The sequence below is a fragment of the Acomys minous genome, assembly GCF_964271855.1.
Source record: "Acomys minous genome assembly, chromosome: 7".
Lineage (NCBI taxonomy): Eukaryota > Metazoa > Chordata > Mammalia > Rodentia > Muridae > Acomys > Acomys minous.
In genome coordinates, this window is record NC_140488.1 from 2094192 (window position 1) to 2118183 (window position 23992).

The following is a 23992-nucleotide window of genomic DNA, read 5'->3' on the forward strand; positions in this document are numbered from 1 at the left end:
TCCCACCCTCACTACCACCTCATGCCCCAAGGAAAAGCTAGGGACACCAGTCTGTGGGTGCTCCAGCAGCTCTCCCACCCCCTGTGTCCCTTCAACTAGGCCCACCATGCCTTCTCCCCAAGTAGCACCCTCACACCCACCCCCGTGCCCTTCCCGTCCCCTAAGGAACAGCCAGGGAAGCAAGGCCATGCTTTTCTCAAACTAAAGCTTTAATAGGAACACAAGCGACCAGGGTGCCCAGGTACGCAGGGCTGACTGTGGGAGAGGTTGGGCGGGATGAACTGATGGAGTGGGAGGGATAGAAGGGGCAGGCAGATGGGCTGGTGGGGAACTCAGGGCCAGGGGACAGCAAGGGCTGCGGCAGCGAAGGCAGCAGGGAAGGCGGCAATGGCGGCGGCAAAGGGCAACTGAGGCAGAGGCTCCTAGCTAGCGACCACTGCGGCTCCGGCCACTTCCCTGGGCCTCAGGCGGGGCCACCTGGGAGATGGTGATGGATTGGAGCAGTTGTCCAAGCAGGGCGTTGCTGTAGACAGCGGCCTCCAGCAGCTGCGGGGTGATGAGCCTCTGGGCGCCTCGGCGTTGGGCCTCATCTCTCGCCTGCTCCAGTAGACTGCGCACCAGGAACTCCAGGATGGCGGTCAGGAAGATGGGCGCCGTTTCGCTCAGCCGCGTGCCATGGCCGCCCTCCCGAAGATGGTGCTCCACCAGGCTCACTGACATGGTCAGCTGGGCTCTGGAGGTGCGGGAGCGGCGAGACGAAGCCCCTCGAGGACGGCTGGTCTGCATGGCCCGGGGCATGCTGTCCTCCGAGTGAGACCTCACAGGTCCGCTGGGCTCCACCTGGCTGCTGCGCTCGCTCCGCTGGGCTGTTGGGCTGTGGGCCTCAAGGGAGGGACACGGATGGATGATGCCAAGGTCCGATGGTCCTCCTCTGCTCCTGGTGGCGCGTCCTAGTGACCTCTCTCTCACTGGTCGCAGGCTGCTCCCGCTCCCGCGCCCGTGCTCGCGCCTGCGCTCCTGCTGATGATGCGGCAAGGTTCCTGGCATGCCCTCGCTGGCTGCACCGAGGTCCCCTTGACACCTCTGTCGCCAGAGGAGCCTTCTAGGAAATAAGATGCCTGCCGGGGGTGGGGGTTGGGTAGGGGGAAAGGGGTGCTGGGCGGCGGGTGGGATGGGTGGTGCGGGGAAGGGGGGGTGGCAACTCAGTGTTGCCCTGGAGAACCAATCCTTCGCCACTTCCGGCTTCTATGGTACTTTCCCCGCCCCTACCCACGAAGCATGGGCTCCCTTTCCCTCTCCCCAGTACCCCTGGCTCCTCTGCAGACCTGAGGGCGTTCCCCCGGCTTTGCGTGTGGAGACTCAAACCCAGCGCCCCGAGCAAGTGTCCCACACCAAGCTACAGCTGTGCGGGTCTCCGGTGCCCCGGAGACACTAATCTGCTTTCTGCCATGGCGGCTCGTGCCCGAGCTGGACAGCCCCTGCAAGCGGATTCACTCGGTAACGGGTAGCCTCTTTTGGGTACCCGTGTCTGCCCCTTTCACTTAGCGTCCTGGATTCAACAGGCTTCCCCCAAGGGACACAAGATTCTTGCGGCTCCCCCACGCAGCCGCTTGAACCAGGGCTCCTGCATTCCTCTCCACAGCCGAATAATAGGGCCGAGAACACAGCGTCATCCGCTACTTCAAACTCCCCATACGAAGCACTTTTGCAACATGGTGGACTACAGTGGTGAGTGGAAATGAATCCTTCTGAAAGTTGCCTCTGTCTGGGTATCTCGTCACAGCGACGGGGAAATCACTTAGAAGGTAACCCATGGGATTGTAGCCTTCTCACAGGCTAGGCCCCACCATGAGGAGAACGCTCTGAAAATACTTTCAGAAAAGGAACACCTGCAATCATATACACACTGGTTTTGACAGACTTTTCCTTTAAGGAGTTTATCAGGACACACCCTGCTCAAAGGTGCTTTAAATTAGCTGTTGTTCATACAGGTGTTTATACCGGTACTTTAGCGCTCTCTTTTATTTTTATGTATGTATGTATGTATGTATGTATGTATGTATGTATGTATGTATGTATGTATTTTCAAGTCAGGGTCTCTCTGTGTAATAGCCTTGGCTGTCCTGGAACTCACCGTGATCCTCCTGTTTCTGCCTCCAGAGTGCTGGGATTAAAGGTGTGCGCCAACACTGCCAGGGTTAGTGCTCGTCTTAAAAACTCTACTTTATTTGAGGTGCTTAGGCCTCAACCTCCCTTCCAACCTCTCACTGCTATGTGGGAGAGAGGAGGTTACTAGGGAGAGGGGCCCCTTTACTTCTCCCGGCTGTTTGAGGTCGAATGGCCTTTGGGGCTATTCCAATCTCTGCCACAGCAGACACAGCCAGCCAGCAGTTTCCTAAAGGCTGCTGCGCCCCGAAGCGTTTCTCGGCTCCAAACCACCACACTGTCTGTCCATCTCTGGTCTCTTCCTACTGCTACCGGCCAGAGGCCGATACCACATGCCTCGCCAGGCTCTCCCTCCGGGCTCTCATGTATATCCCCAGAGCCTTAGACCACGCCCCTCTCCATGCAGCTGGAGGAGGAAGCCCTTACCAGCTGGCTAAAGCCACTCTCCCCAGGAGAAGGTTAGCAGCTCTGCGCAAACTGAAATCCCACACCTGGGATTAAAACAAAAACATATTTACATAACACAACTGAGCTTACAAAAAAACCAAAACTCCCACTACAATAAATAAGGAAGGAATTGCTTTTACTTCATTTTGAACTATCACAGTTCGTGCAAATGACTAACCAGAACTTGAACAAAGCATGTAACAACTCGGAAAGGGGGTGTGAATTATCACATTCGTATGCAAATAATTATAAGCTTGCACCTGGTAGAGATCTCCCTGCTTGAGAAGAACCTGCCAAGATGCACAACAGTAGCGAATTCCTATGTCACAAATTCTCTTGTCTTTTCCTCAATTTTTCATGGTGCTATCCACTCGGGCCCTATATTCCAAATTCTGAAAAGGCAGTCCGTTACAGATTAGCCATACAAAAATCAAATATACTCAGCAGGTATAGGATGTGTAAATTTTCTACTCTCATGTTCAACAACAACAACATGGGATTGTATAACGAAGGCCTACCATTTCTCGTTGGAGGCTTGTGAGACACCTTATTGTTTAAGGGCACTTGTCTCTCTTGCAGAGGACCTGGGTCCATTTCCAAGCAAAACACAGATACACACATAAAATAAAAATTAATAATTCATTTTAAAATTCTCTCTCTGCCCACCTCTCTCTCTCTCTCTCTCTCTCTCTCTCTCTCTCTCTCTTTCTGTCTCTGTGTGTGTGTGTGTTTGTGTGTGTGTGTCTCCTACTGTCTTGGTCTCTCACACTCTCTCTCTCTTCATTGTGTGTTTCGAATCTTTCCAGTACACCAACTACTGTTTTAAAGGTCATCCCTTCCTATAGGACAGTGGTCTATGGCATGGGTAAAATGGGTGCGCTTATTATGTACATAGCGAACGAAAGTAAACAAAAAACCGTATACACACACACACACACACACACACACACACACACACACACACACACACACACACAATAGACCTGCGGCATATAAATAGAAGAAACGGACAGCAGCACATCATCAAATCAGGCACTTAGGATATTTAGTCGAAAAGACTAAGGCAGCCTGGTTAAGAGACCAGAGGCAACATCGTTAAACTTGGCATTTAATACACCCACCAGTAAGGACTGGAAAGACCTGCTGAAACAGGCTGCAGTTACAGATTAAGAGGGTCCTGGGCAGAACATCTTTCCCACAGACCAGTTTCCATGTTGCAAGCACTTTTATACCGTGAGGGGGGCGTCAAACATGGTGTTACTATAGTAACCCTTGTGGGACATGCTTCCCCTTCTAGCTATCTTAGGGATGCACGCGTTGTTTGTGTTGTTTTTGGTTTTTTGTTTTTCCCACACAGGGTTTCTCTGTGTAGCCCAGGCTGTCCTGGACTCGCCCTGTAGACCAGGCTGGCCATGAACTCACAGAGACCCGCCTGCCTCTCTGCCTCCTGAGTGCTGGGGGTTACAGGTGTGCACCACCCCTGCACGCGGTGGTCAAAGGCGCTGGATTAAGGACGCATGCTTTTAAGCACCCTCTGCTGTTCGTTGCTCTCCTTTTCCCCTGTCACAGAGGCAGGGTATCTAAATCAAGGGTTCTCAGGTAGGACACTTGACATAAGCATGGTGGAGTCTGGCCTAAGAGGGGCTACCTGACTGTCAGTGCTGGCTCTCAACAACCACAGGCAGCCCTTGACAATTTACCAATATAGTATATATTACACACTTACAACAAGCAGTGAGCCCTGAAGGTCAAAGTCATTTCAACACCACATCAATTCAGAATACCGGCAGTATGCGAATAGGCTGGAGACTTGAGGGAAATGTGTGGAGCACAAATATTTCTATCTCCGCATCCTCAATAGGGTTCTAAGCATGCTCTGTGTTAAAAGACACCATGAGAACACGAGAGTTTCTTAGCCATACTTTAACACCTCGTTATGAAAGGCTTAGTGAGTTTTCCCTTACTTTTTGAAAATGATTTATTTATGTATGTGAGTGCTCTGTCTGCACGTACACCCGCATGGCAGATCACAGTACAAATGATGGCTGTGAGCCACCATGAGGTTGCTGGGAATTGAATTCAGGACCTAGGCAAGAGCACACAGTGCTCTTAACCGAGGAGACATCTCTCCAGCCCTTTGCTTCCTTTTTTAAAAAATTAATCTTTTGCCAGTTTCATAAACTCACCCACCATGACCTAATTCAGTAAACACATTCTTTATTCTGGCCCATCTAAAATTGTTGAAACGGATCCTGAAATACACTTGACAGATATAGAAAGAAAAATATGTGATGAATATTCAGGGAGGAATGGAGGGCTTAAGCCCATTTTTGTATGTATGTATGTATGTATGTATGTATGTATGTATGTATGTATGTATGTATGTAAAAGACAGTTTAGAACTGGGAAGATGGCCCAGCGATGAAGAGTGGTTACAATGCTTGCAGGAGACCTGAGTTTGGTTTTCAGCACCCACTTCAGGTGGCTCACAGTCACCCGCAACTACAATTCCAGGGTAATGGCCATCCACAGGAATCCAAATGCACCTGCACAGACACACACACACACACACAGACATGGACACACACACACACACACACAGACACACACACAGACACTCACACACAGACACACACACACACACACACACACACACACAGACACGGACACACACACAGACAACAAAAAAATGAATACTAAAAGGAACCTAGTCAGCAGTATGACCACGAGTAAAACCTTGTGCTTCTGGACACTGCTAAAATGTAATAGCAAGGTCATTTTAATATTCACAGTAATTTAGACCACCGGCAATACGAGAATAGGCTGGAGATTTTAATAGGAAGCTGTCATTTGGTAGGGAATTTTCCTTTTGACCAGTATTAGAAGCACATATGTTCATTCTCGATGGTTTCAAAAGCACCAGTGAGAGGCCGGCGTAGCTTGCCAATGCAGAATCACTAGCCAATAAGTACAACAGAATGAAGTGCATGCACTCTGTGCCTGGGAAAAGATTGCAAAAGTACTATACCATACTGCTGCTGTTCCTGTGTGAACAGTGGCTTGTGGCCTCAGTCAAATACCAGCTCCGAAAGTTTACCACAATAGGTAAATTTGCTTTCATTTACCATTTGGCTATGGTGCTCAGGGCTTGAAATAAAGTTGGCACTTAGTAGGGTCAGGTCCTCTAGTCATGGTCCGGAGAGAGGCCGCCTTAGGAGAGGCAGACAATCTGTCGCCCCCACCGAAGTGCACATGCGCAGCCGACTCATACCCCCAACCCCTTGGTGCGTAGGAGAAGGCCGAGTCTGCACAGCAACAGGGTCCACCTTCTCCCCACTTTCTATGGGCCTGTGTTTCCCCTTGTCTGTTACCCCCCACATTCAGGCTGCCCCTCTGGCCTACACAACGCCCTCACCTCTGGTTTGACATGTGACGATGAGTCTGTGCTGAGGTACGCACACTGGAAATGATACGGCTTAGAAGCCTTACCAGCTGAGGGGTTCTAGTGTATTTTGGAGGAGCCCTGAAAGAATCCGATTGTGCTTGCCTAAAAATGCAGTGAGCCCATGCATTTTTTTACACCTCAGGTCACTAGCAGTGTGGATGCAGCAAAGGGCGTGATAGGAACACAACAGAACAGAGTTGACACCTTCTTAACTGCTGACTCAGGCACTTCCCTTGCATTTCTGCACAAATAGGGCCATGACCCTTTTTGCAGGGCATGCCCAACTGGCACAGAAGGGAGCCCGATGAGGAGGGTTAGCTCCCCTCTGACACAGACGTCCGGCCTGTGTCCACACATCTCCACACCTGCATCATTTCCCTGAAAACCTACTTCCTGTGGAGGAGCAAAGAACGCAGCTCTGGTCTGCGTCCTCTGCAAGGCCATGTGCTATAGCCCTTCTTCGTATGGTCCACACTGTGCAGTGTGACAGATGCGCTGTCACTACCCGGGGCTGACTCTCAGCTGTGTGCCCAGCACCCTGGCCACTTCATAGCTGGGTAATTAGTTTCCTCTCGCTCGTGACCTGTAAAATTCGCCAACTCACCTGCCCTCACCTGCTATATGTGATGTCACCTATGGATGACACCTATGGATGTCACCTTGTTTGTATAGAAGAGAGAGTGGTGAGGGAGGGGTGTCTCTGCAGGTGTCACTGCAGGCAGTGGCCCACTTAGAAAACAGGTAAGAAGAGAAACTCAGTTGAGCTGGGCGGTGGTGGCACACACCTTTAATCCCAGCACTCTGGAGGCAGAGGCAGGCAGATCACTGTGAGTTCGGGGCCAGCCTGGTCTACAAACTAAGTCCAGGACAGCCTAGGCTGTTACACAGAGAAACTCTGTCTGGAAAAACCAAAAACAAAAAACAAAATAACAACAGCCCCCCCCCACCCCGAAATACTCAGCACTAGGTTGAGATTGACTTTGTCAACCAGGATCAAACTTCACGGTGTCTGACACCAGGCGATGTGTTTACTGCCAGTATATTTAAAAACTGTGTTTTGAGGGAGAGCGCTTTCTGGAGTAACACAGTCCCTGGGGCACAAGGAAGTGTAATTACATAGAAACTCCACCCAGGGTACATGGCATTTCTTCCAAGAAGATGGCTTCTGAGCTTAGGCTACCTGTACTAGCTTAGGGGCCTCAGGGGGGAAAAAAAGACCTGCCCTGGTCTCATTTATACCGCGTAGCTTACACGTATACAGCTTAGAGGTCATTTGTGCCGTTACATATCCCCGGTCCTGGTTATGGGAGCCTGGGGGAGCCCTTCCCTGTACAGGTACTGTAAGGGTCACTTAGACTATTAGGGATCTCCACTCCCGGTTGTCGGAGCCGTGGGGAGGGGGCGTGAGGTGGGGGGGGCTCTGGCTGTACTGATGTAATGATAGCATAACAGCCATGTAAACTATTGGGTATCCCTGGCCCTGGTTGTGGGAGCTTGGGGAGCTCCAGGATGTAAGGATAACGTAAGGGTCGTTTTAGATTGCTAGGCATCTCAGGGCTTGGCTGTGGGAGCTTTAGGTAGCCCCAATGTACAGGCGCTGTAAGGGTTATCTGGGCTATAAGGATTCTCGGGTACTTGTTTTGGGAGCTTAGGGGAGGCCCTGGCTGGACAGATAATTTAAAGGTAATTTAGACTATTAGGTATCTGTGATGCTGGTGGTTGTAGCTAGGGGGAGGCCCAGGCTCTACAGATATTGTAAGGGTCGTTTAGACTATTAGGTATCTGCCATGCTTGTTGTGGGAAGTTGTGTGTGTGTGTGGGGGGGGGAAGGCTCTTGCTCTACAGATAATCCAAAAGTCGTTAAAACTATTCGGTGTCTCGGGTCCTGCTTGTCAGAGCTCGGGGGAGCCCTTGACTGTACAGATGACAGATGGGGTCCTTTAGACTACTAGGTATCTTCAGTGGGAGGTTGGAAGAGCCCCTGGCTGTACAGGCATCTCGAGGGTCATTTAGACGGTTGGGTATATTCCTGGCCTGGCTGTGTGTGACCCTGGGATGTCCCTTGCTGGACAGATAAGGCAAGGCTCATTGAGGCTAGGAGGTATCTCTGGTCCCGGTTGTGGGAGCCTGGCGTGGGGCCTGCCTCTACAAAGAACCTAAGGGTCCTTTGTAGTCTTGATTGGATCTCTCCAGTCCTGGCTGTAGGAGCTTGGGTTGGGAGGCTTTTGCCTATACAGATGATCTAAGGGTCACGTAGACTCTTAGCTATCTCAGGTCCTGGGTGTGTGACCTAGGGGAGGTGGGGTCCCTGCTTGTACAGACAATGTAAGGGTCACTTGGGGTTATTAGGTATCTCGGGTCCTGGTGTTTGGGAGCTTAGGGGAGCCCTCGGATGCGTAGATCACCCAAGGGTCATTTAGACTATTAGGTATCTGCAATCCTCGTTGCATGTGCTTGCGGGAGCCCCCTGGCTATGCAGGTACTGCAAGGGTCACTGGGACTATTAGGTATCTCAGGTCCCTGGTTGGGGGAGCGCCTGGCTGTACAGATAGCGTAAGGGCCATTTAGGGTCATTGGGTATCTCTCGGGTCCTGGTAGTAGGAGCCTGGGGGAGCCCCTGATTGCACAGATACCATATGGGCCATTCAGACTATTCCATACCTCCGTTCCCGGTTGTGGGGACTCAGCGAGCTCCAGGCTGCAAGTGTCATTTAGATGACTATCCATCTCCGGGCCCGGCTTTAGGAGCTTGAATATGGCCTGGCCCATCAGCCAACGCAGAGCACCTGGCTCTTTTATCGCCTCCAGTTCCCAGATTTCTGGATGGAATGGCAGGCTTTACCCCTTTCCCACTGAAGAGGCAACTTTCCTTGCTTAACGTTCCTGGTTTCCCTGGAGGTCTGAGGGTGCAAGGACCTTCCTGCTCCCACAGGGTGGAACACCATGGGAGAGGTTGTGGGAAGTTCCCCCAGATAAGGCAAAGTTTAGCAAGTAAGCTGATCCCAGAGGGGAAGTTCTCAATCACTGTGGAGGAATGCAAGTCCACGTGCAGCAAGTGGGAGATGCTGAACACACCCTGTCCTCAATGATTCCACGCAGCACACCACAACACAACACAGTGAGACAACCCACGCGGAAACGCAGGTGATGGATAACACACCTCTACACGGCAAGGGGCCGGGTTTTTTGTTTGAAGAGGTGTGAAATGCCAAGGCAGAGGGTGCAATTAGAGGACTCGTTCCCAGCAAGTCTGAAACCATTTCATGCTTCTTAAATGAAAAGATTCCAAGAAAAGTTTTCCCGTGGTATACATGAAGGAAATCAGAGGACAAGCGCCTTAACCATACCGGAGCCCTTCTGTATCTCTGCGGCGCACATACTACATGCACAAGAAATTTGAAACACAAAACACTCTCGGTTACTCCTATCCATACAAGGGATGAAACACATAAACCATGGCGAATTCAGCTGCAGTCGTGCTAAGGATCCAGTCTTCGTGTGACAGACAGATGACATTTGGCAGTAGGCCACATTTAATTGACGGACCTTGTAAAGTTTGTTTGAAAGGTACGTTTTCACAAACTCACGTCACGTCACTCACGTCTGTCTTACTGGGGCAGTTTAATGGCATCTACCAGTCTAGCCACTCTCGAGGCACAGACTTTCAAAGTATACAGAGCACAGTCACTTAGGAAGCTTAAGGTCGTTTCCATGGGCTCCAAGACAGAACAAATTTAAGAGCAGAATGTAAGGGGAGGACTGTGTCTTCTCCGGTCATCTCTCGGTGGAGATGACAAGGATGGACCATGCACTCTTTGGGCCTGCTAACTGGGGAAAGCATTGCTGAGGTATGAGAAGGCAGCCTACAGGCATCAATGCACTGCCGACTGGTAACTGTGGCGCTACCAAGGAAAACCTGCCACTACTACCCGAGGAGGGCTGGACCTTCCAACAGACATCTTTGCACTGCCGTCACACAAATCCTTGGGTTTATTTGGGTTTTAACAGAAAGCGGTGCCTTTGGCAACAGAAGAACCCAGGAAGACGGAGTGGCTGAAGCTGCAAACTGCACCACCAGCGGCTTCACCAGGCTGGTTTCCGCTCCCCTCACATGGGCTCTTGTTCCTCAAAGGATTATGAGAATAACAGGTCCAGGAGGGACTGTTGAGCAGCAGCAGCACTCTCTTGCTGGCGCTGTCAAGTACAAGGGCATATTAAACGTGTTTAAAGCAAATAGTGCCCGTCCACCCTCCTGTTGTATGGGAAAGACTCGGCACTCACGTTGACCATCAGCAGTTTCATTTCCAAGGTGTCCATGAGACGCCTCAGCTCTTCAGCCACGGAATCTCCCCGAGGGTCCGTCAGAAACTCAAGTTTCTAAAGTGAAGAGACAGGTGCAGAAATCAGCCCCGGTCACCTTGGCTTACAAATGCGAAGAGCAACATTTATAAGGGAGCAAAGGAGGTAAAGGAGATGGTATGATCACCCCAAAACTAGCACACGCCATGTGCAACGTGAAGACCAAAATGCCCACCAAAGCGACACAGACACTGCCACTCCCCCAACGCCCTGGTACACGTTCAAGTCAGGAGCTCTTAGGCATGGAGGCGGCCCAGGGCAAGGGTGCTTGCCTAACACGTGTTAGACACTAAAACGCCTCACCCGGCACAGCAAGAAGAAAAGCAAGCAGAGACAAATGAAAGCAGACAACATGAGGCAGGAGCCCATTTACCGCCATTCTTTGCCAGGCATAATACCCCGCCCTGTACTATGACCACTGCACCTGTGAAACTAAAACTCAAGGGCTCCAACAGCCCCCCACCACCACCCCACACAGTGCCTTTTTCAGAAACAGCACACACCACATCTAAGCGGTTTTGTTAAATACAGTGGGGAGATGATGAAATTCTGCAGGACCTCTTCCACAGTCTGGTGACGCGGGGACCATAGAAAGAGGAACAACACCGAGACCTTAACGTTGGAATGGGCAGGCAGGTTTCCTGGCCACCGAGTTGTCAAAAGAATGACATTTCAGCAGGAACAGACACTGGCAGTGCAGGCTGTCCGAAGGGACAATCAGAAGAGGGCTAGGGTTGAATCCCTTCCACTCAGTTGTTTTGGGTCATCTTAATTACTCTGGATGATCAAGGTTTTAGCAGCAACTTGAACAAGCCAATTCACATCAAGTAAGTCTGAACAAAACCACAGAATGCTGCATCTAATTCTTTTGTCAATAGCTATGCGCCTTGAGGACAGCATGGGTGAACCTGCTTAGGAGGAACTTACGAAGCCGGGTCTATTACAGAGGGTAACTCTCGATTCACAATCTCCCAGTCTCCCGCTTACTTTTCCCACTGGGTACCACATCTGGGAGCGGTCTTACAACCACAACTGGCCTCAAGGCTGAGGGGTCAGTAGAGACTGCCCCGTTCTTCCCGTGAGAACGTCAGCATTATCTCCTCACAGCGACCTTCAGTGTTGTTTTCCCGTGCCTCAGGTGTGTAGGAATTGAACTGGTGAATGAAGTCAAGCGTCCTGCAGCACTGACTGCAGGCCCTCTGCAGCCTACCCTGTGTTTATGACTTACGCCCTGCCACAGTTTCTTATTTCTCCTCTTTAATTTCTCAGTCCTCGCTCCCTGATCGAGCGTCTGTTCGGTACTGTCAGAGCGGGCTCTGGCAGGGAAAACAGCTTCGGCAGACAAGGAACGGGCTCCAAGAGCATAAAGAGCCAGCTTGAGCTTCCCAGCACACGTATTAAAAGCCAGGCCTGCACCTGGGAGACATCGAAGTGACCCGCAGAACTGGGTGGAGCACGGCAGGCAGATCCTTGGGGACCTGGAGAACAGCCAGGCAAGCCATAGTGGCAAGATCCAGGACCACTGAGCCATCCTGTCTCAAAAATATACGATGGAGTACAGGCCATAATCCCAGCACTAGGAGGGCTGAGGCAGGCAGGCAGATCTCTGTGAGTCTGAGTCCAGCCCTGGTCTACCTAGTGAGTCCCAGGGGAGCCAGGACTACAGAGAGAGAGAGAGAGAGAGAGAGAGAGAGAGAGAGAGAGAGAGAGAGAGAGAGAGAGAGAGAGAGAGAGAGAGAGAGAGATGAGAAATAAAAAAGATAAAAGATATGATGAAGAGTGACTGAAGGTAGCCAGAGCTGACTTGTGGCCAGCACACATGCATGCACATTGAAACATATGCTGTGAGACAAGATGAGGCGATCTGAAAAGCACTGATGCCTTATACAATACGAACAACCCTGGATGAGGTTACCAAGGCAGCAGTTGCTGCTTCTAATGAGTCTCCTAACAACGAGTGAATCCTAAAACTAAAGACCCATTTTGTACTTAGGTTTACAGGGAACATGGAACACGAGGATTATGCTGGAAGGTGTTTACAGGTGACTTTCCAAAGGCGTCGGCCAAAGCACGGAAGGAAGGCCAGAATATTCCATGTCTCCCCCTCCCGCCCCGTGTACAGGTTGCTTTGTCAGAATGTACAACAGACCTCCAAGTATTGCTCGCACAGTGATTTAAATTCCTCCATTCTCTCCTTCTGAAGGGTCAGGGATTGGTGAACCAACTTCCGTTGCTCCATAAACATAGTCTGCAAACACAGACAGCAAAAGGTGTAAAAAGCAATTCAGGGGGAAACAGAAAGCTTACGGAGACTCAATTCTGTATTCTATTTCTGCAAAAGAGACGGAATGAAACGACTGTCGTAGTTTTCCAGTTAACACCATGGCCGGATGCACATGACACACCTGACGCTACAAAACAAGCTTAGTAACGGGAAGACCACTCATTGGACGGGAAGGGTCCCCACCTAACAGTATTCTAAACATTCCTATGAGTTCCAGAAGACTTGAAAACTCGGCCATCAGGGGCCTCCGGATCTGGTGAACTCTCTGTATGTACAGAATTAACCTCCAGCGTCCCCCTCTTTTGTCACTCCAGCACACAGGAGCCCACTCCGTTTACTCCTTTCCAGCAAGAGTAGAGCCAACAGTAAGATGCTTAACAGGGATCGAGTCTATAAGACTTGCTTCAGATACTGTTCTGGACCAATATAGGAAGACACATCGAGGGGAACCTTTTGGACCAATTCTGTGAGATAGGGGCTTTTCAAGTATCTCTCCTTCCACACCTGGGAAACTGGGGCCCTACACTGTTTTCCCGAGTCGGCACACCTAGCAAGGGGCTGGGCGGTGTGACTGCGCTGCAATAGGTGGCATTTCAGAGGCCACGCTTCTGACCACCTGGCTGGACGGTGCCTCCAATCCCCCTCGGGATCCCGGCCTCTGCTTCTCCACTTTGGGAAGCCAGAATCTTCAGGAGGGCTGCCCCATCCATGGCCAGGAAGAGGGAGCCCTCATGGACAGCACCGTTCAGAGTCCATTGGCTGCGCTGTCCCCCTGTAACCCCCCTAAATCTCAGTCCCATTTCCGGTTTAAAGTCAAGTCAGACATCATCACACCTCCTTCTCCATCGTGGTCTGAAGCCTTTCCCCTCTTCTCCTCGGGGACTGGGCTGGTCTGACCTGCAATGCAGCCTCTGAAAGCTGAGTGTCCACCTGCTCTGCCACAGCCACACTGACTGCTCCCAGGCTGCATCCCAGATCACTGTGTGAGAAGGCTGTGTTGGTCCTGCTGCTCCTGGGTGTCCACACATGTTAGATCATGAAGGGCTCCCCACTCAGCATACACTCCCATACCTTCTCCTGCACTCTCTCCAGGCAGTGACTGCTCAGACCGCCGACTACACACACACACACACACACACACACACACACACACACACACACACACTCCACCCCCATGCTGGCTCCTCACTCAGTCATCTCTCCGCAGAAAAAGGAGCAAGTCTCTCCTCACCACAGACAACACCCTGCTTGTCTCCCTGAGCTCATGTCCTGTCTCTTTCCATCCTGACTTGGCGATGCTGACACAAGGGACTCCTTCCCAGCTAAGCCTGATACTCACAGCGAGATTTTCTGCCTGCTTCTTGACTTGATGTGCATCCTCGGTTAACTTCCTATTCAAACTCAAGAGCTGAAGAGAATAGTCTTCATAAAGTTTCTGCCTATAAAAGACAACAGTGTGCGTGGTACTCCTGCACAGCATGAGGAAATTGCCCTAAAAGCCCGATTGACTTGCCCTCACTAACTCTACGGATGGACAGATGGGGAAAAGTTCCTCTGTGGTTTTCCCCCTTTAACATTCTGACAGGGAAAAGGGAAATGAGGTGGATTCTGTGGTCTTTCACTAACAGCATCTGCTCCTCTTGGTCGAGAGAGAAGTCCCTTCGCAGCTCCTAGGGCCAGAAAACTCTGGGAGAATTACAGTCGGTATTGCGCTAGTATCCCACAAGCATCCCTCTTCCTGACAAGCACAGCTTCTCCCTTACTTTCTCCTTCTGAGGAGTTGCTCTGATGGGGATGCACAGCCACTACCATCAGATAATCCTTCAGAGGCCTCCCCAGTCTTCCTCGCGTTCACGCCAGTGAGGATTTCCTTACGGAAGTGTGGCGAACACCACTCTTGAATTCTGAACAACATCGCAGGTGAGAGGGAATTTCACTTCCTATCGCACTGAACTGCTGATCCACTGAGGGGTCAATGCTTTGAGGCTTCCAAGCTCACTGCACCCAGTATCTGCATGCCGTGTACCAACCTCCTTACTGCTACACGGATTCAGATGCGGTGTGCCGAGACACCTTATTTCATCCTTAGGAAACACGGCTGACATCAGTTACCACGATTTGAGGGTATCAGACAAAAGGAACTCTATTCTATAGAAAAACCAAGATGAACACACTCTCCAACAGAGCCAGTGGGCCTCATGGCTGGTCCTCGACCTCTTGCCATCCTCCTTACTAAGCAACCATCAACGGGCCTAGGATCAAAGCACCAAGAAGCCACAACCTTACCTTTGCTCACACTGGAGTTTTAGAACATCCTCCACCTTCTGCTCCATGGCTTGGAAAGACGTGGTGAGGATGGCTCTGAATCCTTCTCTGTTTCCCTGAAGAAAGTTCTGAATGGGCCCTGTATTAAAATGCAATCTCGTAAGCCTTCCCATAACGCTACCTCGGTGGTGCTGGAGAGAGGCTTGTCATCAATGCATGGAAATGCTGCGTCAATGGAAAGACTGTCTGCCTCCTCTCCTTCAGCCAGGGATTCCAGCGGCCTATGACCTTAATGTGAAATGGGACAGTCGCACTTTAGTGTCTGTGTATTCCACAGAAAATAGCATGGAGGGGACGTAGCAAAAAGTGTATCAAGTCACCGGGTAGCTTCTTTACCAGACCCCGGCTACAAAGTGTAACCTTAACCAACGCACTAGGCACACTTCAGCTCAAGGACACGTTCAGAGGGACTCCAGGGCCACTTTACGCAAAAACACAAAAGCAGTCCATTAACAGAAATCTCCAAAGGCTCACAGATGAGTAATTAATGCCAGCGAGACAAAAGTGTCCCTATCATTGTAGCCATCGAGGCTTTTAGACAGACCAGATGAGGTAGAGATCCTGGATCATTGAAAGGGGGAGAAACCCCTCACTCTTCTGTGGGAAGGTCTGTAGTGACTGGGGATGCAACCTGGAGTCTTGAGCACAGTAGGCAGGAGCTCTCGCACCCAGCCCCACCCCTAGCCCGAGACCTGAAGAGTGTCTACATGGAACTCTCCCTCAGAAAATTCTGCAGCGCTCCCAGCCTGTCCTCAGTTTGCAATTCCTTCAATGGTTCACGTGACTAACGTCTGAACCCCACTTCATGCGGGACTCAGTCTGATCATACAATGGTCACAGGCTACCAGTGCTGACTTCAGCTTTCCACTTTGTGTGCTATTTCTTTCACATGAAACAGTGGGCAGCCACTTAAGAGGGCTTGGCACTCACAACCCGCCTCCCTCCACCCCCCCCACACACAAAAGAACTGGTCTAGTGTACAAATCAGTGAGGCAAAAATGTGGTATTAAAAACAGATGCAGCCCTCGGGTGGATAAACTGCTGGAAGGCACATCAGCTCATCTGAGGTGTTAATATCTCACAAAAAGGCAGTAAGAGTCTTTATACTGCAGGCGCCGTGTTCTTCCACTGAAAACGGACGAGAAGTAGAGAGTTGGCAATGTGAGGAACACAACTTTGACACTGCGTGTGTGAGAACAAGGCACCCAACACACGTCTCTTTTCTGCCAAGTAATGACTTGTTCGCCTTTCACTTCTTTGGGTCAAACCGTTTCCTCAAATTCCTAGTGTCCCTCTCCTAGAACATACCTTCAAATTCTTCAAATAAATCCTGTATTTCCTTCCTGCAAAAAGAAAAAATGGCATTAACTTTTTACTTCAGTCTGTACAGAAGGCCACTTTTGTTGTGTGAGTGGAGGAAGTAGAGTGGGCCATGCGGCCTACACTCAGTTCACGGTTCTAGAGTGGACACCGACTTTTCTAGATCTCTTTGCCTGCAAGGGAAGGGCATGTGCGCACGTGTGACGCCATCAGAGTTAGAAGTGGGGTGTCCTCCTCTACCCGTCTCTACAAGGTCTCTGACAGGACTTGTCGCCTGCTGCGGGCGTGGGATTATCATGTTGTACCACACTGAACATCTGAGCGGCTGACTGCAGGGTGAGTGTTTTGGGGCCTTTGAGCTCCACGGGCCCAGCACGCTCATGGCATGCACACAGCTCACTTACTGCTGCGTCCCTTTCTTTCTTTCCTCACGTCTCAGTTTCTCCTGTTGGGCTGCCTGGCGGTGAGGAAGCACCTGCAACCCTCCTGCCTCTGCCACCCCTCACGCCCTGGGCCTGAAAGGTGTGCATGGGTCCTGCGGGTACGAACTCAGGGTCTGGCTCCTGTACACCCAGCACTCTTCCACTGAGCCATCTCCCCAGCCTGACTCTTCTAAATGTAGTTTATGAATGGGTTTGGTGTTGGTGTTTTGTTTTTGTTTTTGAAGTACCACCTGGCCTGTTGCCCTTCTGTTCCCGAAGAAGGAAAGTCCTCCCTACTGACATCAAGGACTTCTTCATTGGCTGTATTAAAGACAAAGGGGAAGTTATTGTCAGACAAAATGTGCCGTTCTCATCATCCCCTACAGGAAACAGCTTCACCAAGGGGTTTCTAGAACCCATAGGCACTAACAGCTACTGCCACTTTTTTAAAGAAATCATGCACACAAACAATCACCACACTCACATAGACCTACTCACTCATAAACACACACACACACACACACACACACACACACACACACACACACACACACACACTGCACTCCTCTAAAGGCCCTGACCCTGGGAGCAGCTTGTGCAGGCACCAGTACACACCTTCCAGACAGTCCCTGGGACCCATGTGCTCCCAGAGAGGCATGTTGACTAGAAAGAGCCGCCTCGTGAGCCTTACAGGGTTCCTGTGGAGTGGGGATGTCAGGTAGGGGAACCTAAATCCACAAACAAGCTTGAGCAAACCTTATCAGCATCTGGAAGCTCCTGCTTTTCCGACAAACGTCCATGCAACGCATCCACTCAGTGTTCCACCTTGCGAGAGATTTAGGAGGTCCCCAGGGGTGGATGCAGCCCTACAGGAGCCCATCTGTTTCTGTGTTGTTTCGTTACCTGGAGCGACTGCATCTGGGTTCTGGGTGTCATCTGATGGGAGATTTGGATTCTGCCTTGAGCCCATGCCGGCGCTGTCAGTGTCCATCCTGGCCAGAATCTGGATGCCTGGAACTTCAGACGCTGGGAGGGATTACAGGATAGCAATGGGAACAGGGAACAGGACTCCACAGGGTGTGGGCAACAGTCTTGGCATTGTACAGGAGCAGTGAGAGGGCAAGAGGATGTCACCAGTGTCCTGGCCTGCCGTCCCATTTCCCTGTCCGAACCCGGAGCTCCCCAACTCACCTACCACCCAAGGTCAGTACCCTCTGCTGTTTTCCCAACCCTCGCATGGGGAAATCCTGGGCCATGTGCCCATAAAAGGAGGCACCTAATGCTGGAGTCTCACTGGGGCCTACTCAGTCAGCGGGGCCACATCCCCCAGCCCAGAAGCTGTCCCACTTACCCGTCCCAACCCCTGCAGCCCGCATGACCTGTCCCTGGCCTCTGGCCTCGCCTTCTGGGGCCTCCTTGTCCAGCCCCATTTGGAAGTGAAGCCCCTAGTGTCACCCCACAGGTGTGCCTTGGGCATGCCTCTTTGTGATCCTGCTTCCCTAACTCGTGAGGTGAGCTAAGGCTCCTCTCTGATCCCTGTCCCAACTGGCCAGCAATAGAACAGAGTTCCCGGTAGCCAATCAACCCCCACCGCCTCTGCCCCCCAGGCCAGGATACCCTCCTGCCCCAGGAGCCTCCTTCTTCTCAGAGAATGGTCAGCCATACCCATCTAGGCCCCACCTCCCAGTGCACCTCTCTCTGAAAGGCTGGAAAGGCAGAGACTCCCAGGATGAAGTGGCCTGAACTGGCACCTGTGGGGTTTGGATGTAGAAGCCGCTGGTTGGTGAAGGGGCCCATCCATGCCCCATCCCAGTCACACGGGTGGGGGGGGGAAGGGGGAATTTCTGCTGAGGCAAGGCCCATGGCTGCACATAAAGCAGGGCCCAGGTGGCCGCTGAGGCCTCCAGCCGGATGCAAGGAGCATAGGTGGAAGGCCATCCTTTCCTCTTCTACACGCCACGCTCACAGTCGGCTCTTCAATCCTGCCACCCTCTGGATCCCTGTCCCCCCACTGCCCACGGTGGTCACTACCAGATGGGAGAGAGTCTTCCAAACGTCACAACACAGATAAACCTGGACCCTTTCGCCTCAAGATCCCACTCTCATCCACAAAGGGCTGTGGATCCAGGCTGACCCTGCTTTCTCACCACCAGGGGCTCTAGACTCAAACTGCTGACACCCTGTCCCTCACCCAGGTGACCACACTTCCAGGGCACTTGCTCTGAGAGGCCGCACCTCCAGGACTGGATCTCTGATTAGCAAGGACTCCACTATGCTGGCATGCCCGAGGCTGCCTAAAGACACTCCCAAAGGGGTGAGGCCTGTCCATCAGCCACCCATTCCCAACTTGAGCCATGCTGCCTTTGCGTGCGCTTGTGCCAAGTGCCCAGAGATCCACTTCCCCTTGAGACCAGCCAGCCTGTCAAGGTCCTGCCTAGGGACCCATCACAGGGAGACGCAGGCGTCTCTTCAGGACCCCGCGGCTTCAAAACACACGCGCGGGCATGCGCTCCTGCACACACACATATGCGCACCTGTCCAGAAAAGGACACACGCACACGGACGACATACGGACACGTACAGGGACACACACATGGACACCCACATGGAGACACCCACACACACACACAAAAAAACAAAAACCGAACCAAACGAAACAAAAAACCCCAGAGGGTGCTACAGACGTGTAAAGCCCCCACTCCCTCTCCCAGCCCACCGACAGCCCCACCCACTCTTCTAGGGCCCTGCTGCCCTCATCTCCCTCTTTTAAAAAAACTCTTGGCCCTGGTGCTTCGCCCATCCCGGAATCAATCAAAGCTCGCGAAGTCACCTCAGGGGCTCTCCTGGACCCTCTCACTTGGTGATCCCACAGTCCTGCCACAGGGCCTTTAGTCTTTCCTGATGCCTCTCAGCCTCCTCTGGAGCCGCACCCCAGGGAGTCCACCAGGAGCTGTCACCCACCTAGGCCCCTCAGCTCCCCCAGAGAGCCACCCTCCCCTCAGAGGCCAATCCTGCCTAGTGTAGGCCCACATTCCAATACAACGCTCTCTGATTGGCTGAGTAACGTTCGCGCATGCGCACTCCATACCAGCACCCTGTGCCTGCATCATGGGCTCCTGCCTGCCTCCTCCTGAGGTTACACTTGCTTTCTTGACAGAGGATGGCCCATGGCTTCGTTTCGCTGGGTCAGCCAGAGGCACAGGCGGTTATGCCCAACTCCTTATGTGTGTATCTCTGACTGGCTGGAACAGGAAGAAGCAGGAATGTGTGCCAGGGGCCCTGGGGCGTGGGCGGTGGGGTTGTCCCATGTGGAGTCCAACGGGTCACACGTGCGAGGCTGCTATAATATGCGCGCGCGCAAAGAGAGCTGGGCAGATACTGGAGCAAGAGGCCGACCTGTAGGTCCCACCAGCCCACTTGGGCACAGCCTTTGCGCATTAAGTGAAGGGTCCACTGTTCTTTTCTCTCCACGGGGAGCTCCTGGTGCGGGCCGGCCCCGAGGCTCTGTCTGGAGGTCTCAGGTGTTCGTTCGGGCTGGCCCTTAACAGTACTCAGATGCTGGGGAAGACGGTGGACACCACGAGTCCCTGACGCTACCACGCTGTCAGGCTGGGACACCCCAGGCCACCTGTTTCTCGAGCCTCTTCTCTGACCGACACTCCAGGGCACCTAGTCCAGTCTGCAGCTAAAGCCAGACTCAGGCACATTACCCTGTCGCAGGCCCCCTCGGGTCCGTCGCCTTGGGATCCCTGCCATCATCCCCCAAGGGCTGTGGTCCAAGCATTACTCTTCCTGACTCTCCCTACCCAGGAGATGCCCTTTTCACTCACTTGCTCACCTAGGGACCCTAACCTACCACACCATTGGGAGCCTCTTTCCCTTCAGAGAGCAGTCACAGCTCCTTAGTTTAGGCCCAGCCATTTCAAGGTCGGTGTTCCCAACCCCAGACCCCAACGCACTTGTGGTGTTTGCTGGAAGGGAATGGTCCCATGCGAGGCAGGCTCCGTAAGGCAGTGGCTCATCCATACTTGCTCGCATGCATGGCCTAAGGCCGAAAGGCAAGCCTCACAATCCACTCTCTCTTCCCCAGGGGCTGTGGATACAGACCACTTCTGACTTGCCACTGTTGGAACCTCGCCTCGGAGTCCCTTAATATTCAGTCACATACCTTTGCCACCCTTACAGAACAGGGAACCCTCGGAAATTTCTACTTTTAGAGGGACAAAGTTCACACCCAGTTAAAGTCTGCCTTCCCGAGTATACAGTTGCGCTGGTGAAATCACCCCCCTTCCTGAGGGGAGACCATTCCATTCAGGTCTTGTACCAGGCGGCCTTAGTTAAGCTGTGTAGGTTGCTGCAATGCAATGTCATAACCAAGGCAGCAGTGGAGAAGAGTTCACTTGGGGCTTAAGGTTCCAGGGGGTTAGTGTCCACAGTGGCAGGGAAAGAGGGTGACAGACATGGCAACTGCAGCTGGAAGCTGGACCTGAGGGCTCCCCTCTCAAACTGGAAACAGGAAGTCAAGAGAAAAAACTCCACATGGAATGAGTCCTTTCAGGCCTCAGGACCTCCTTCCTCCAGCGAGGACTAATCTCCTAAACTTCCCCAAACAGATACAGTTTGATTTCATGGTGGAAAGTAAAGAAAAGGAGCAGGAACCAGAGCAAAGTCTGACCTGACCAGAGAACCCTCACAGCACACGTCAGCCCAGCATGAGGGTGCAGCTGGTCAGATTTCTTCTGGGAATGGCTGAGAGGTTTCTTGTGTGAGAGGAAACCTATGCAGCTGTTGGGGGGCCATGTGGATTAGACGTTCCTGAGAAACGTATGATCTCCTCTTCCTGGGACAATTTCCCCAAACCAGGCAGTCCAGGCTGACGCCCTGCCTGCCCCAGCCCGATGGATGCGATGGAACCTATCTCCAGAGTGGCAAAGGCAGGTCTTGGGGAACTTCCTGTTTTCCGCAGTCAGGGCATTCTAACATCCAGGAACAGGAACAGGTGGACCAAGCATTCAAATGCCACAGAGTATGGGGCACATCTCCTACAAACCAGCACACTGGTGAAGCTGTGGTGGAGATGCCCCAAACTGGCCCCACGCTAAAACCAATGCAGTTCCCAGAGTCCAGGGAGTTCCTGTGAACTGAGCTCACCCCCAAAGCAACCGGGGCCACTGAAGAGGTGGGGTAAAACTGCCGCAACATGCATGCTTCTGTACTTGGACCTGCTGCTGCTCGCTGGCCCCTGCTCTCCCATCTAATAGAAGGCTACTGAACGGGATGTCGAGGGCCAGTGCCATAAAGCAACTATTGCATGATGTAGTTCTCCTGTTCCCTGGGGGGTCTCTTAGCCATCAGCCCGTGAGGGCCAGGGGGGAGCAGGTGGTGGGGAGAACAGAATGCAAGTCCCAGAGCTCTTAAGGCCTTAAGCCCGATGGAGAATGACCACTGAGGCAAGTGCTTCAGGAAGCTAGTTCAACTTTATTCAGGGAGAAGAAAGGCTATTCAGTCCATGGGGAATTGATTGAAGGGAGGGGGAGCTTGTCAGTGCTTCCGGCATAGGTGTACATGATGGGTTGAAATTAGGCACTTTAAGGATGCTCGTTTGCAGTTGGCAGCAAGCTCCTGTCCTATAATGGGGGAACACCATACCTAATTATCCCACAAGCTAGGGGACAGGAGAGCTGGCAGGGAGCTGTGTCAAGGCCCATATATGAAATGTGGTCAGGGGCACCTACGTCTAAAGACACTCTCCAGGTGTGGTGAGGCAGAGAGCAGGGGGCCCTGCTGCGGAGAGGGAGGCCTGCACCTAACACCAAGCTCAGAGTGCCTATCCTGACTGGGAGGACTGCCATCTCAGACAGCAGGGCACTTCCAACAGAGTGATGCAGCTGTGGCCCACCAGAGACATACATTTTCCTCTCCCCAGCTGAAAACGGCTCGATGGCACAGTTTCCAGGAAACCCCGACGCCAAAGCAGGAGCAAGCCTTTGAGCCAGACTGGTCATTTGTGCACGTGTATGGGGGGCCCTGGAGGCACAAGGGCAAGCATGGCTGGTCCACCAGGCCTCCACGCGTCCTGTGAGACGTCAGCCATTTCTCTCCTAACAAACAGACTTAATGGCTCTGTGTCTGCTTCCTCCTGTAGCCTCCTTTACACAGAGCACCTTTTGGTACTTCCTGTTAGAAAAGCATCCATGGCAGGTGAGCGGCCTGGGACGCCTGAAGTGTTTAAAGAATCCACCATGGCTAGTCCTGCATTCCTCCCACTTGCTGCACTCGCTCTCCATTCCTCTTTCGCTTTCCCAAGAAGCACCAGACTGGAAACGTGGACCTGCGCTAGGGAGGAGCAGTCACGTTGCTTCCTGTGTGAGGACTGAACGAAGCCGTGGAGGCCATGTGGTCTTCTTGTCTCCCAACCCTCACCCCATCCGCACCCCACCCGGACCTGCTTTGGGCCTTGGTTTTTCTTATTTATTTTTTTAACAAAAGGAAATTGGTGGCCAACTTACTTTTGTAGTTCCTGAACACATAGGGGTGGGATATTGGAAGGGAAGTTGAGGCCTAAACACCCCAAATAAAGTAGAGTTTTTAAGAAGAGCACTAAGCCTGGCGGTGGGAGCTCATGCCTTTAATCCCAGGACTCAGGAGGCAGAGGCAGGAGGATCACAGTGAGTTCAAGGCCAGCCTGGTCTGCAAGCGAGTCCAGGACAACCAAGGCGATTACACAGAGAAACCCTGACTCGAAAATAAAATAAAATAATAAAATAATGAAATTATGAATGAATGAATAAATAAATAAATAAATAAATAAATAAATAAATAAATAAAAAGAGAGCGCTAAAGTACAGGTATAACCACGTGTATTAAGAACACCTAATTTAAAGCGCCTTTGAGCAGGGTGATTCCTGATTTTCCATGCCCTCCTCTGGCAGGGGTTCTTGGAAGAGGCAACTTTGGAAAGCCAGGGGCGAAAAATGACTTAATTCACAACTGGGAAAACAGCTGTTGAAATGCAGAGTGCCACCTGCACAGTAAGTTAAGGAGCAGAGCTTTCCCTGCTGGCCCTTCATCTCTACTGACACCCACTCCTCAGCAGTGCAGGAAGAAGGGAGCTCTCCCCACCACCTTGCCCACAGCTACAGCATTCCCCTACTCACAGCAGCTACTTCAATGTTAAGTTAAAGGTAGCCCCTGAAGGCCAAATGGCAATTTAGCCTTCGAAAA

The 23992-nt window shown here is 52.0% G+C and overlaps 2 protein-coding genes and 1 long non-coding RNA gene across 3 annotated transcripts in view; 1 reads left to right on the forward strand and 2 right to left on the reverse strand.

Moving 5' to 3' along the window:
• The window catches only part of LOC311601584 (X-linked lymphocyte-regulated protein 3A-like), a 79767-nt gene that overhangs the window by 45592 nt on the left and 10183 nt on the right, over positions 1 to 23992 (forward strand). The window lies entirely within an intron of this gene.
• LOC311601926 (uncharacterized protein) lies at positions 427 to 14615 on the reverse strand (the record flags this gene model as incomplete). The annotated part of the gene is made up of 5 exons (XM_084789687.1): positions 14465 to 14615; positions 14041 to 14140; positions 12567 to 12665; positions 10340 to 10435; positions 427 to 1017 (listed from the first exon to the last, which is right to left on the reverse strand). The coding sequence occupies exons 3-5, from the start codon at positions 12660 to 12662 to the stop codon at positions 427 to 429; spliced, it is 783 nt and encodes a 260-aa protein (XP_084645813.1). The 5' UTR covers positions 12663 to 12665; positions 14041 to 14140; positions 14465 to 14615.
• Positions 14987 to 19710, reverse strand: LOC311602099. Its single transcript, XR_014780683.1, has 4 exons — positions 19599 to 19710; positions 17672 to 17859; positions 16335 to 16369; positions 14987 to 15105 (listed from the first exon to the last, which is right to left on the reverse strand). It is a non-coding gene; the product is annotated as an uncharacterized lncRNA (long non-coding RNA).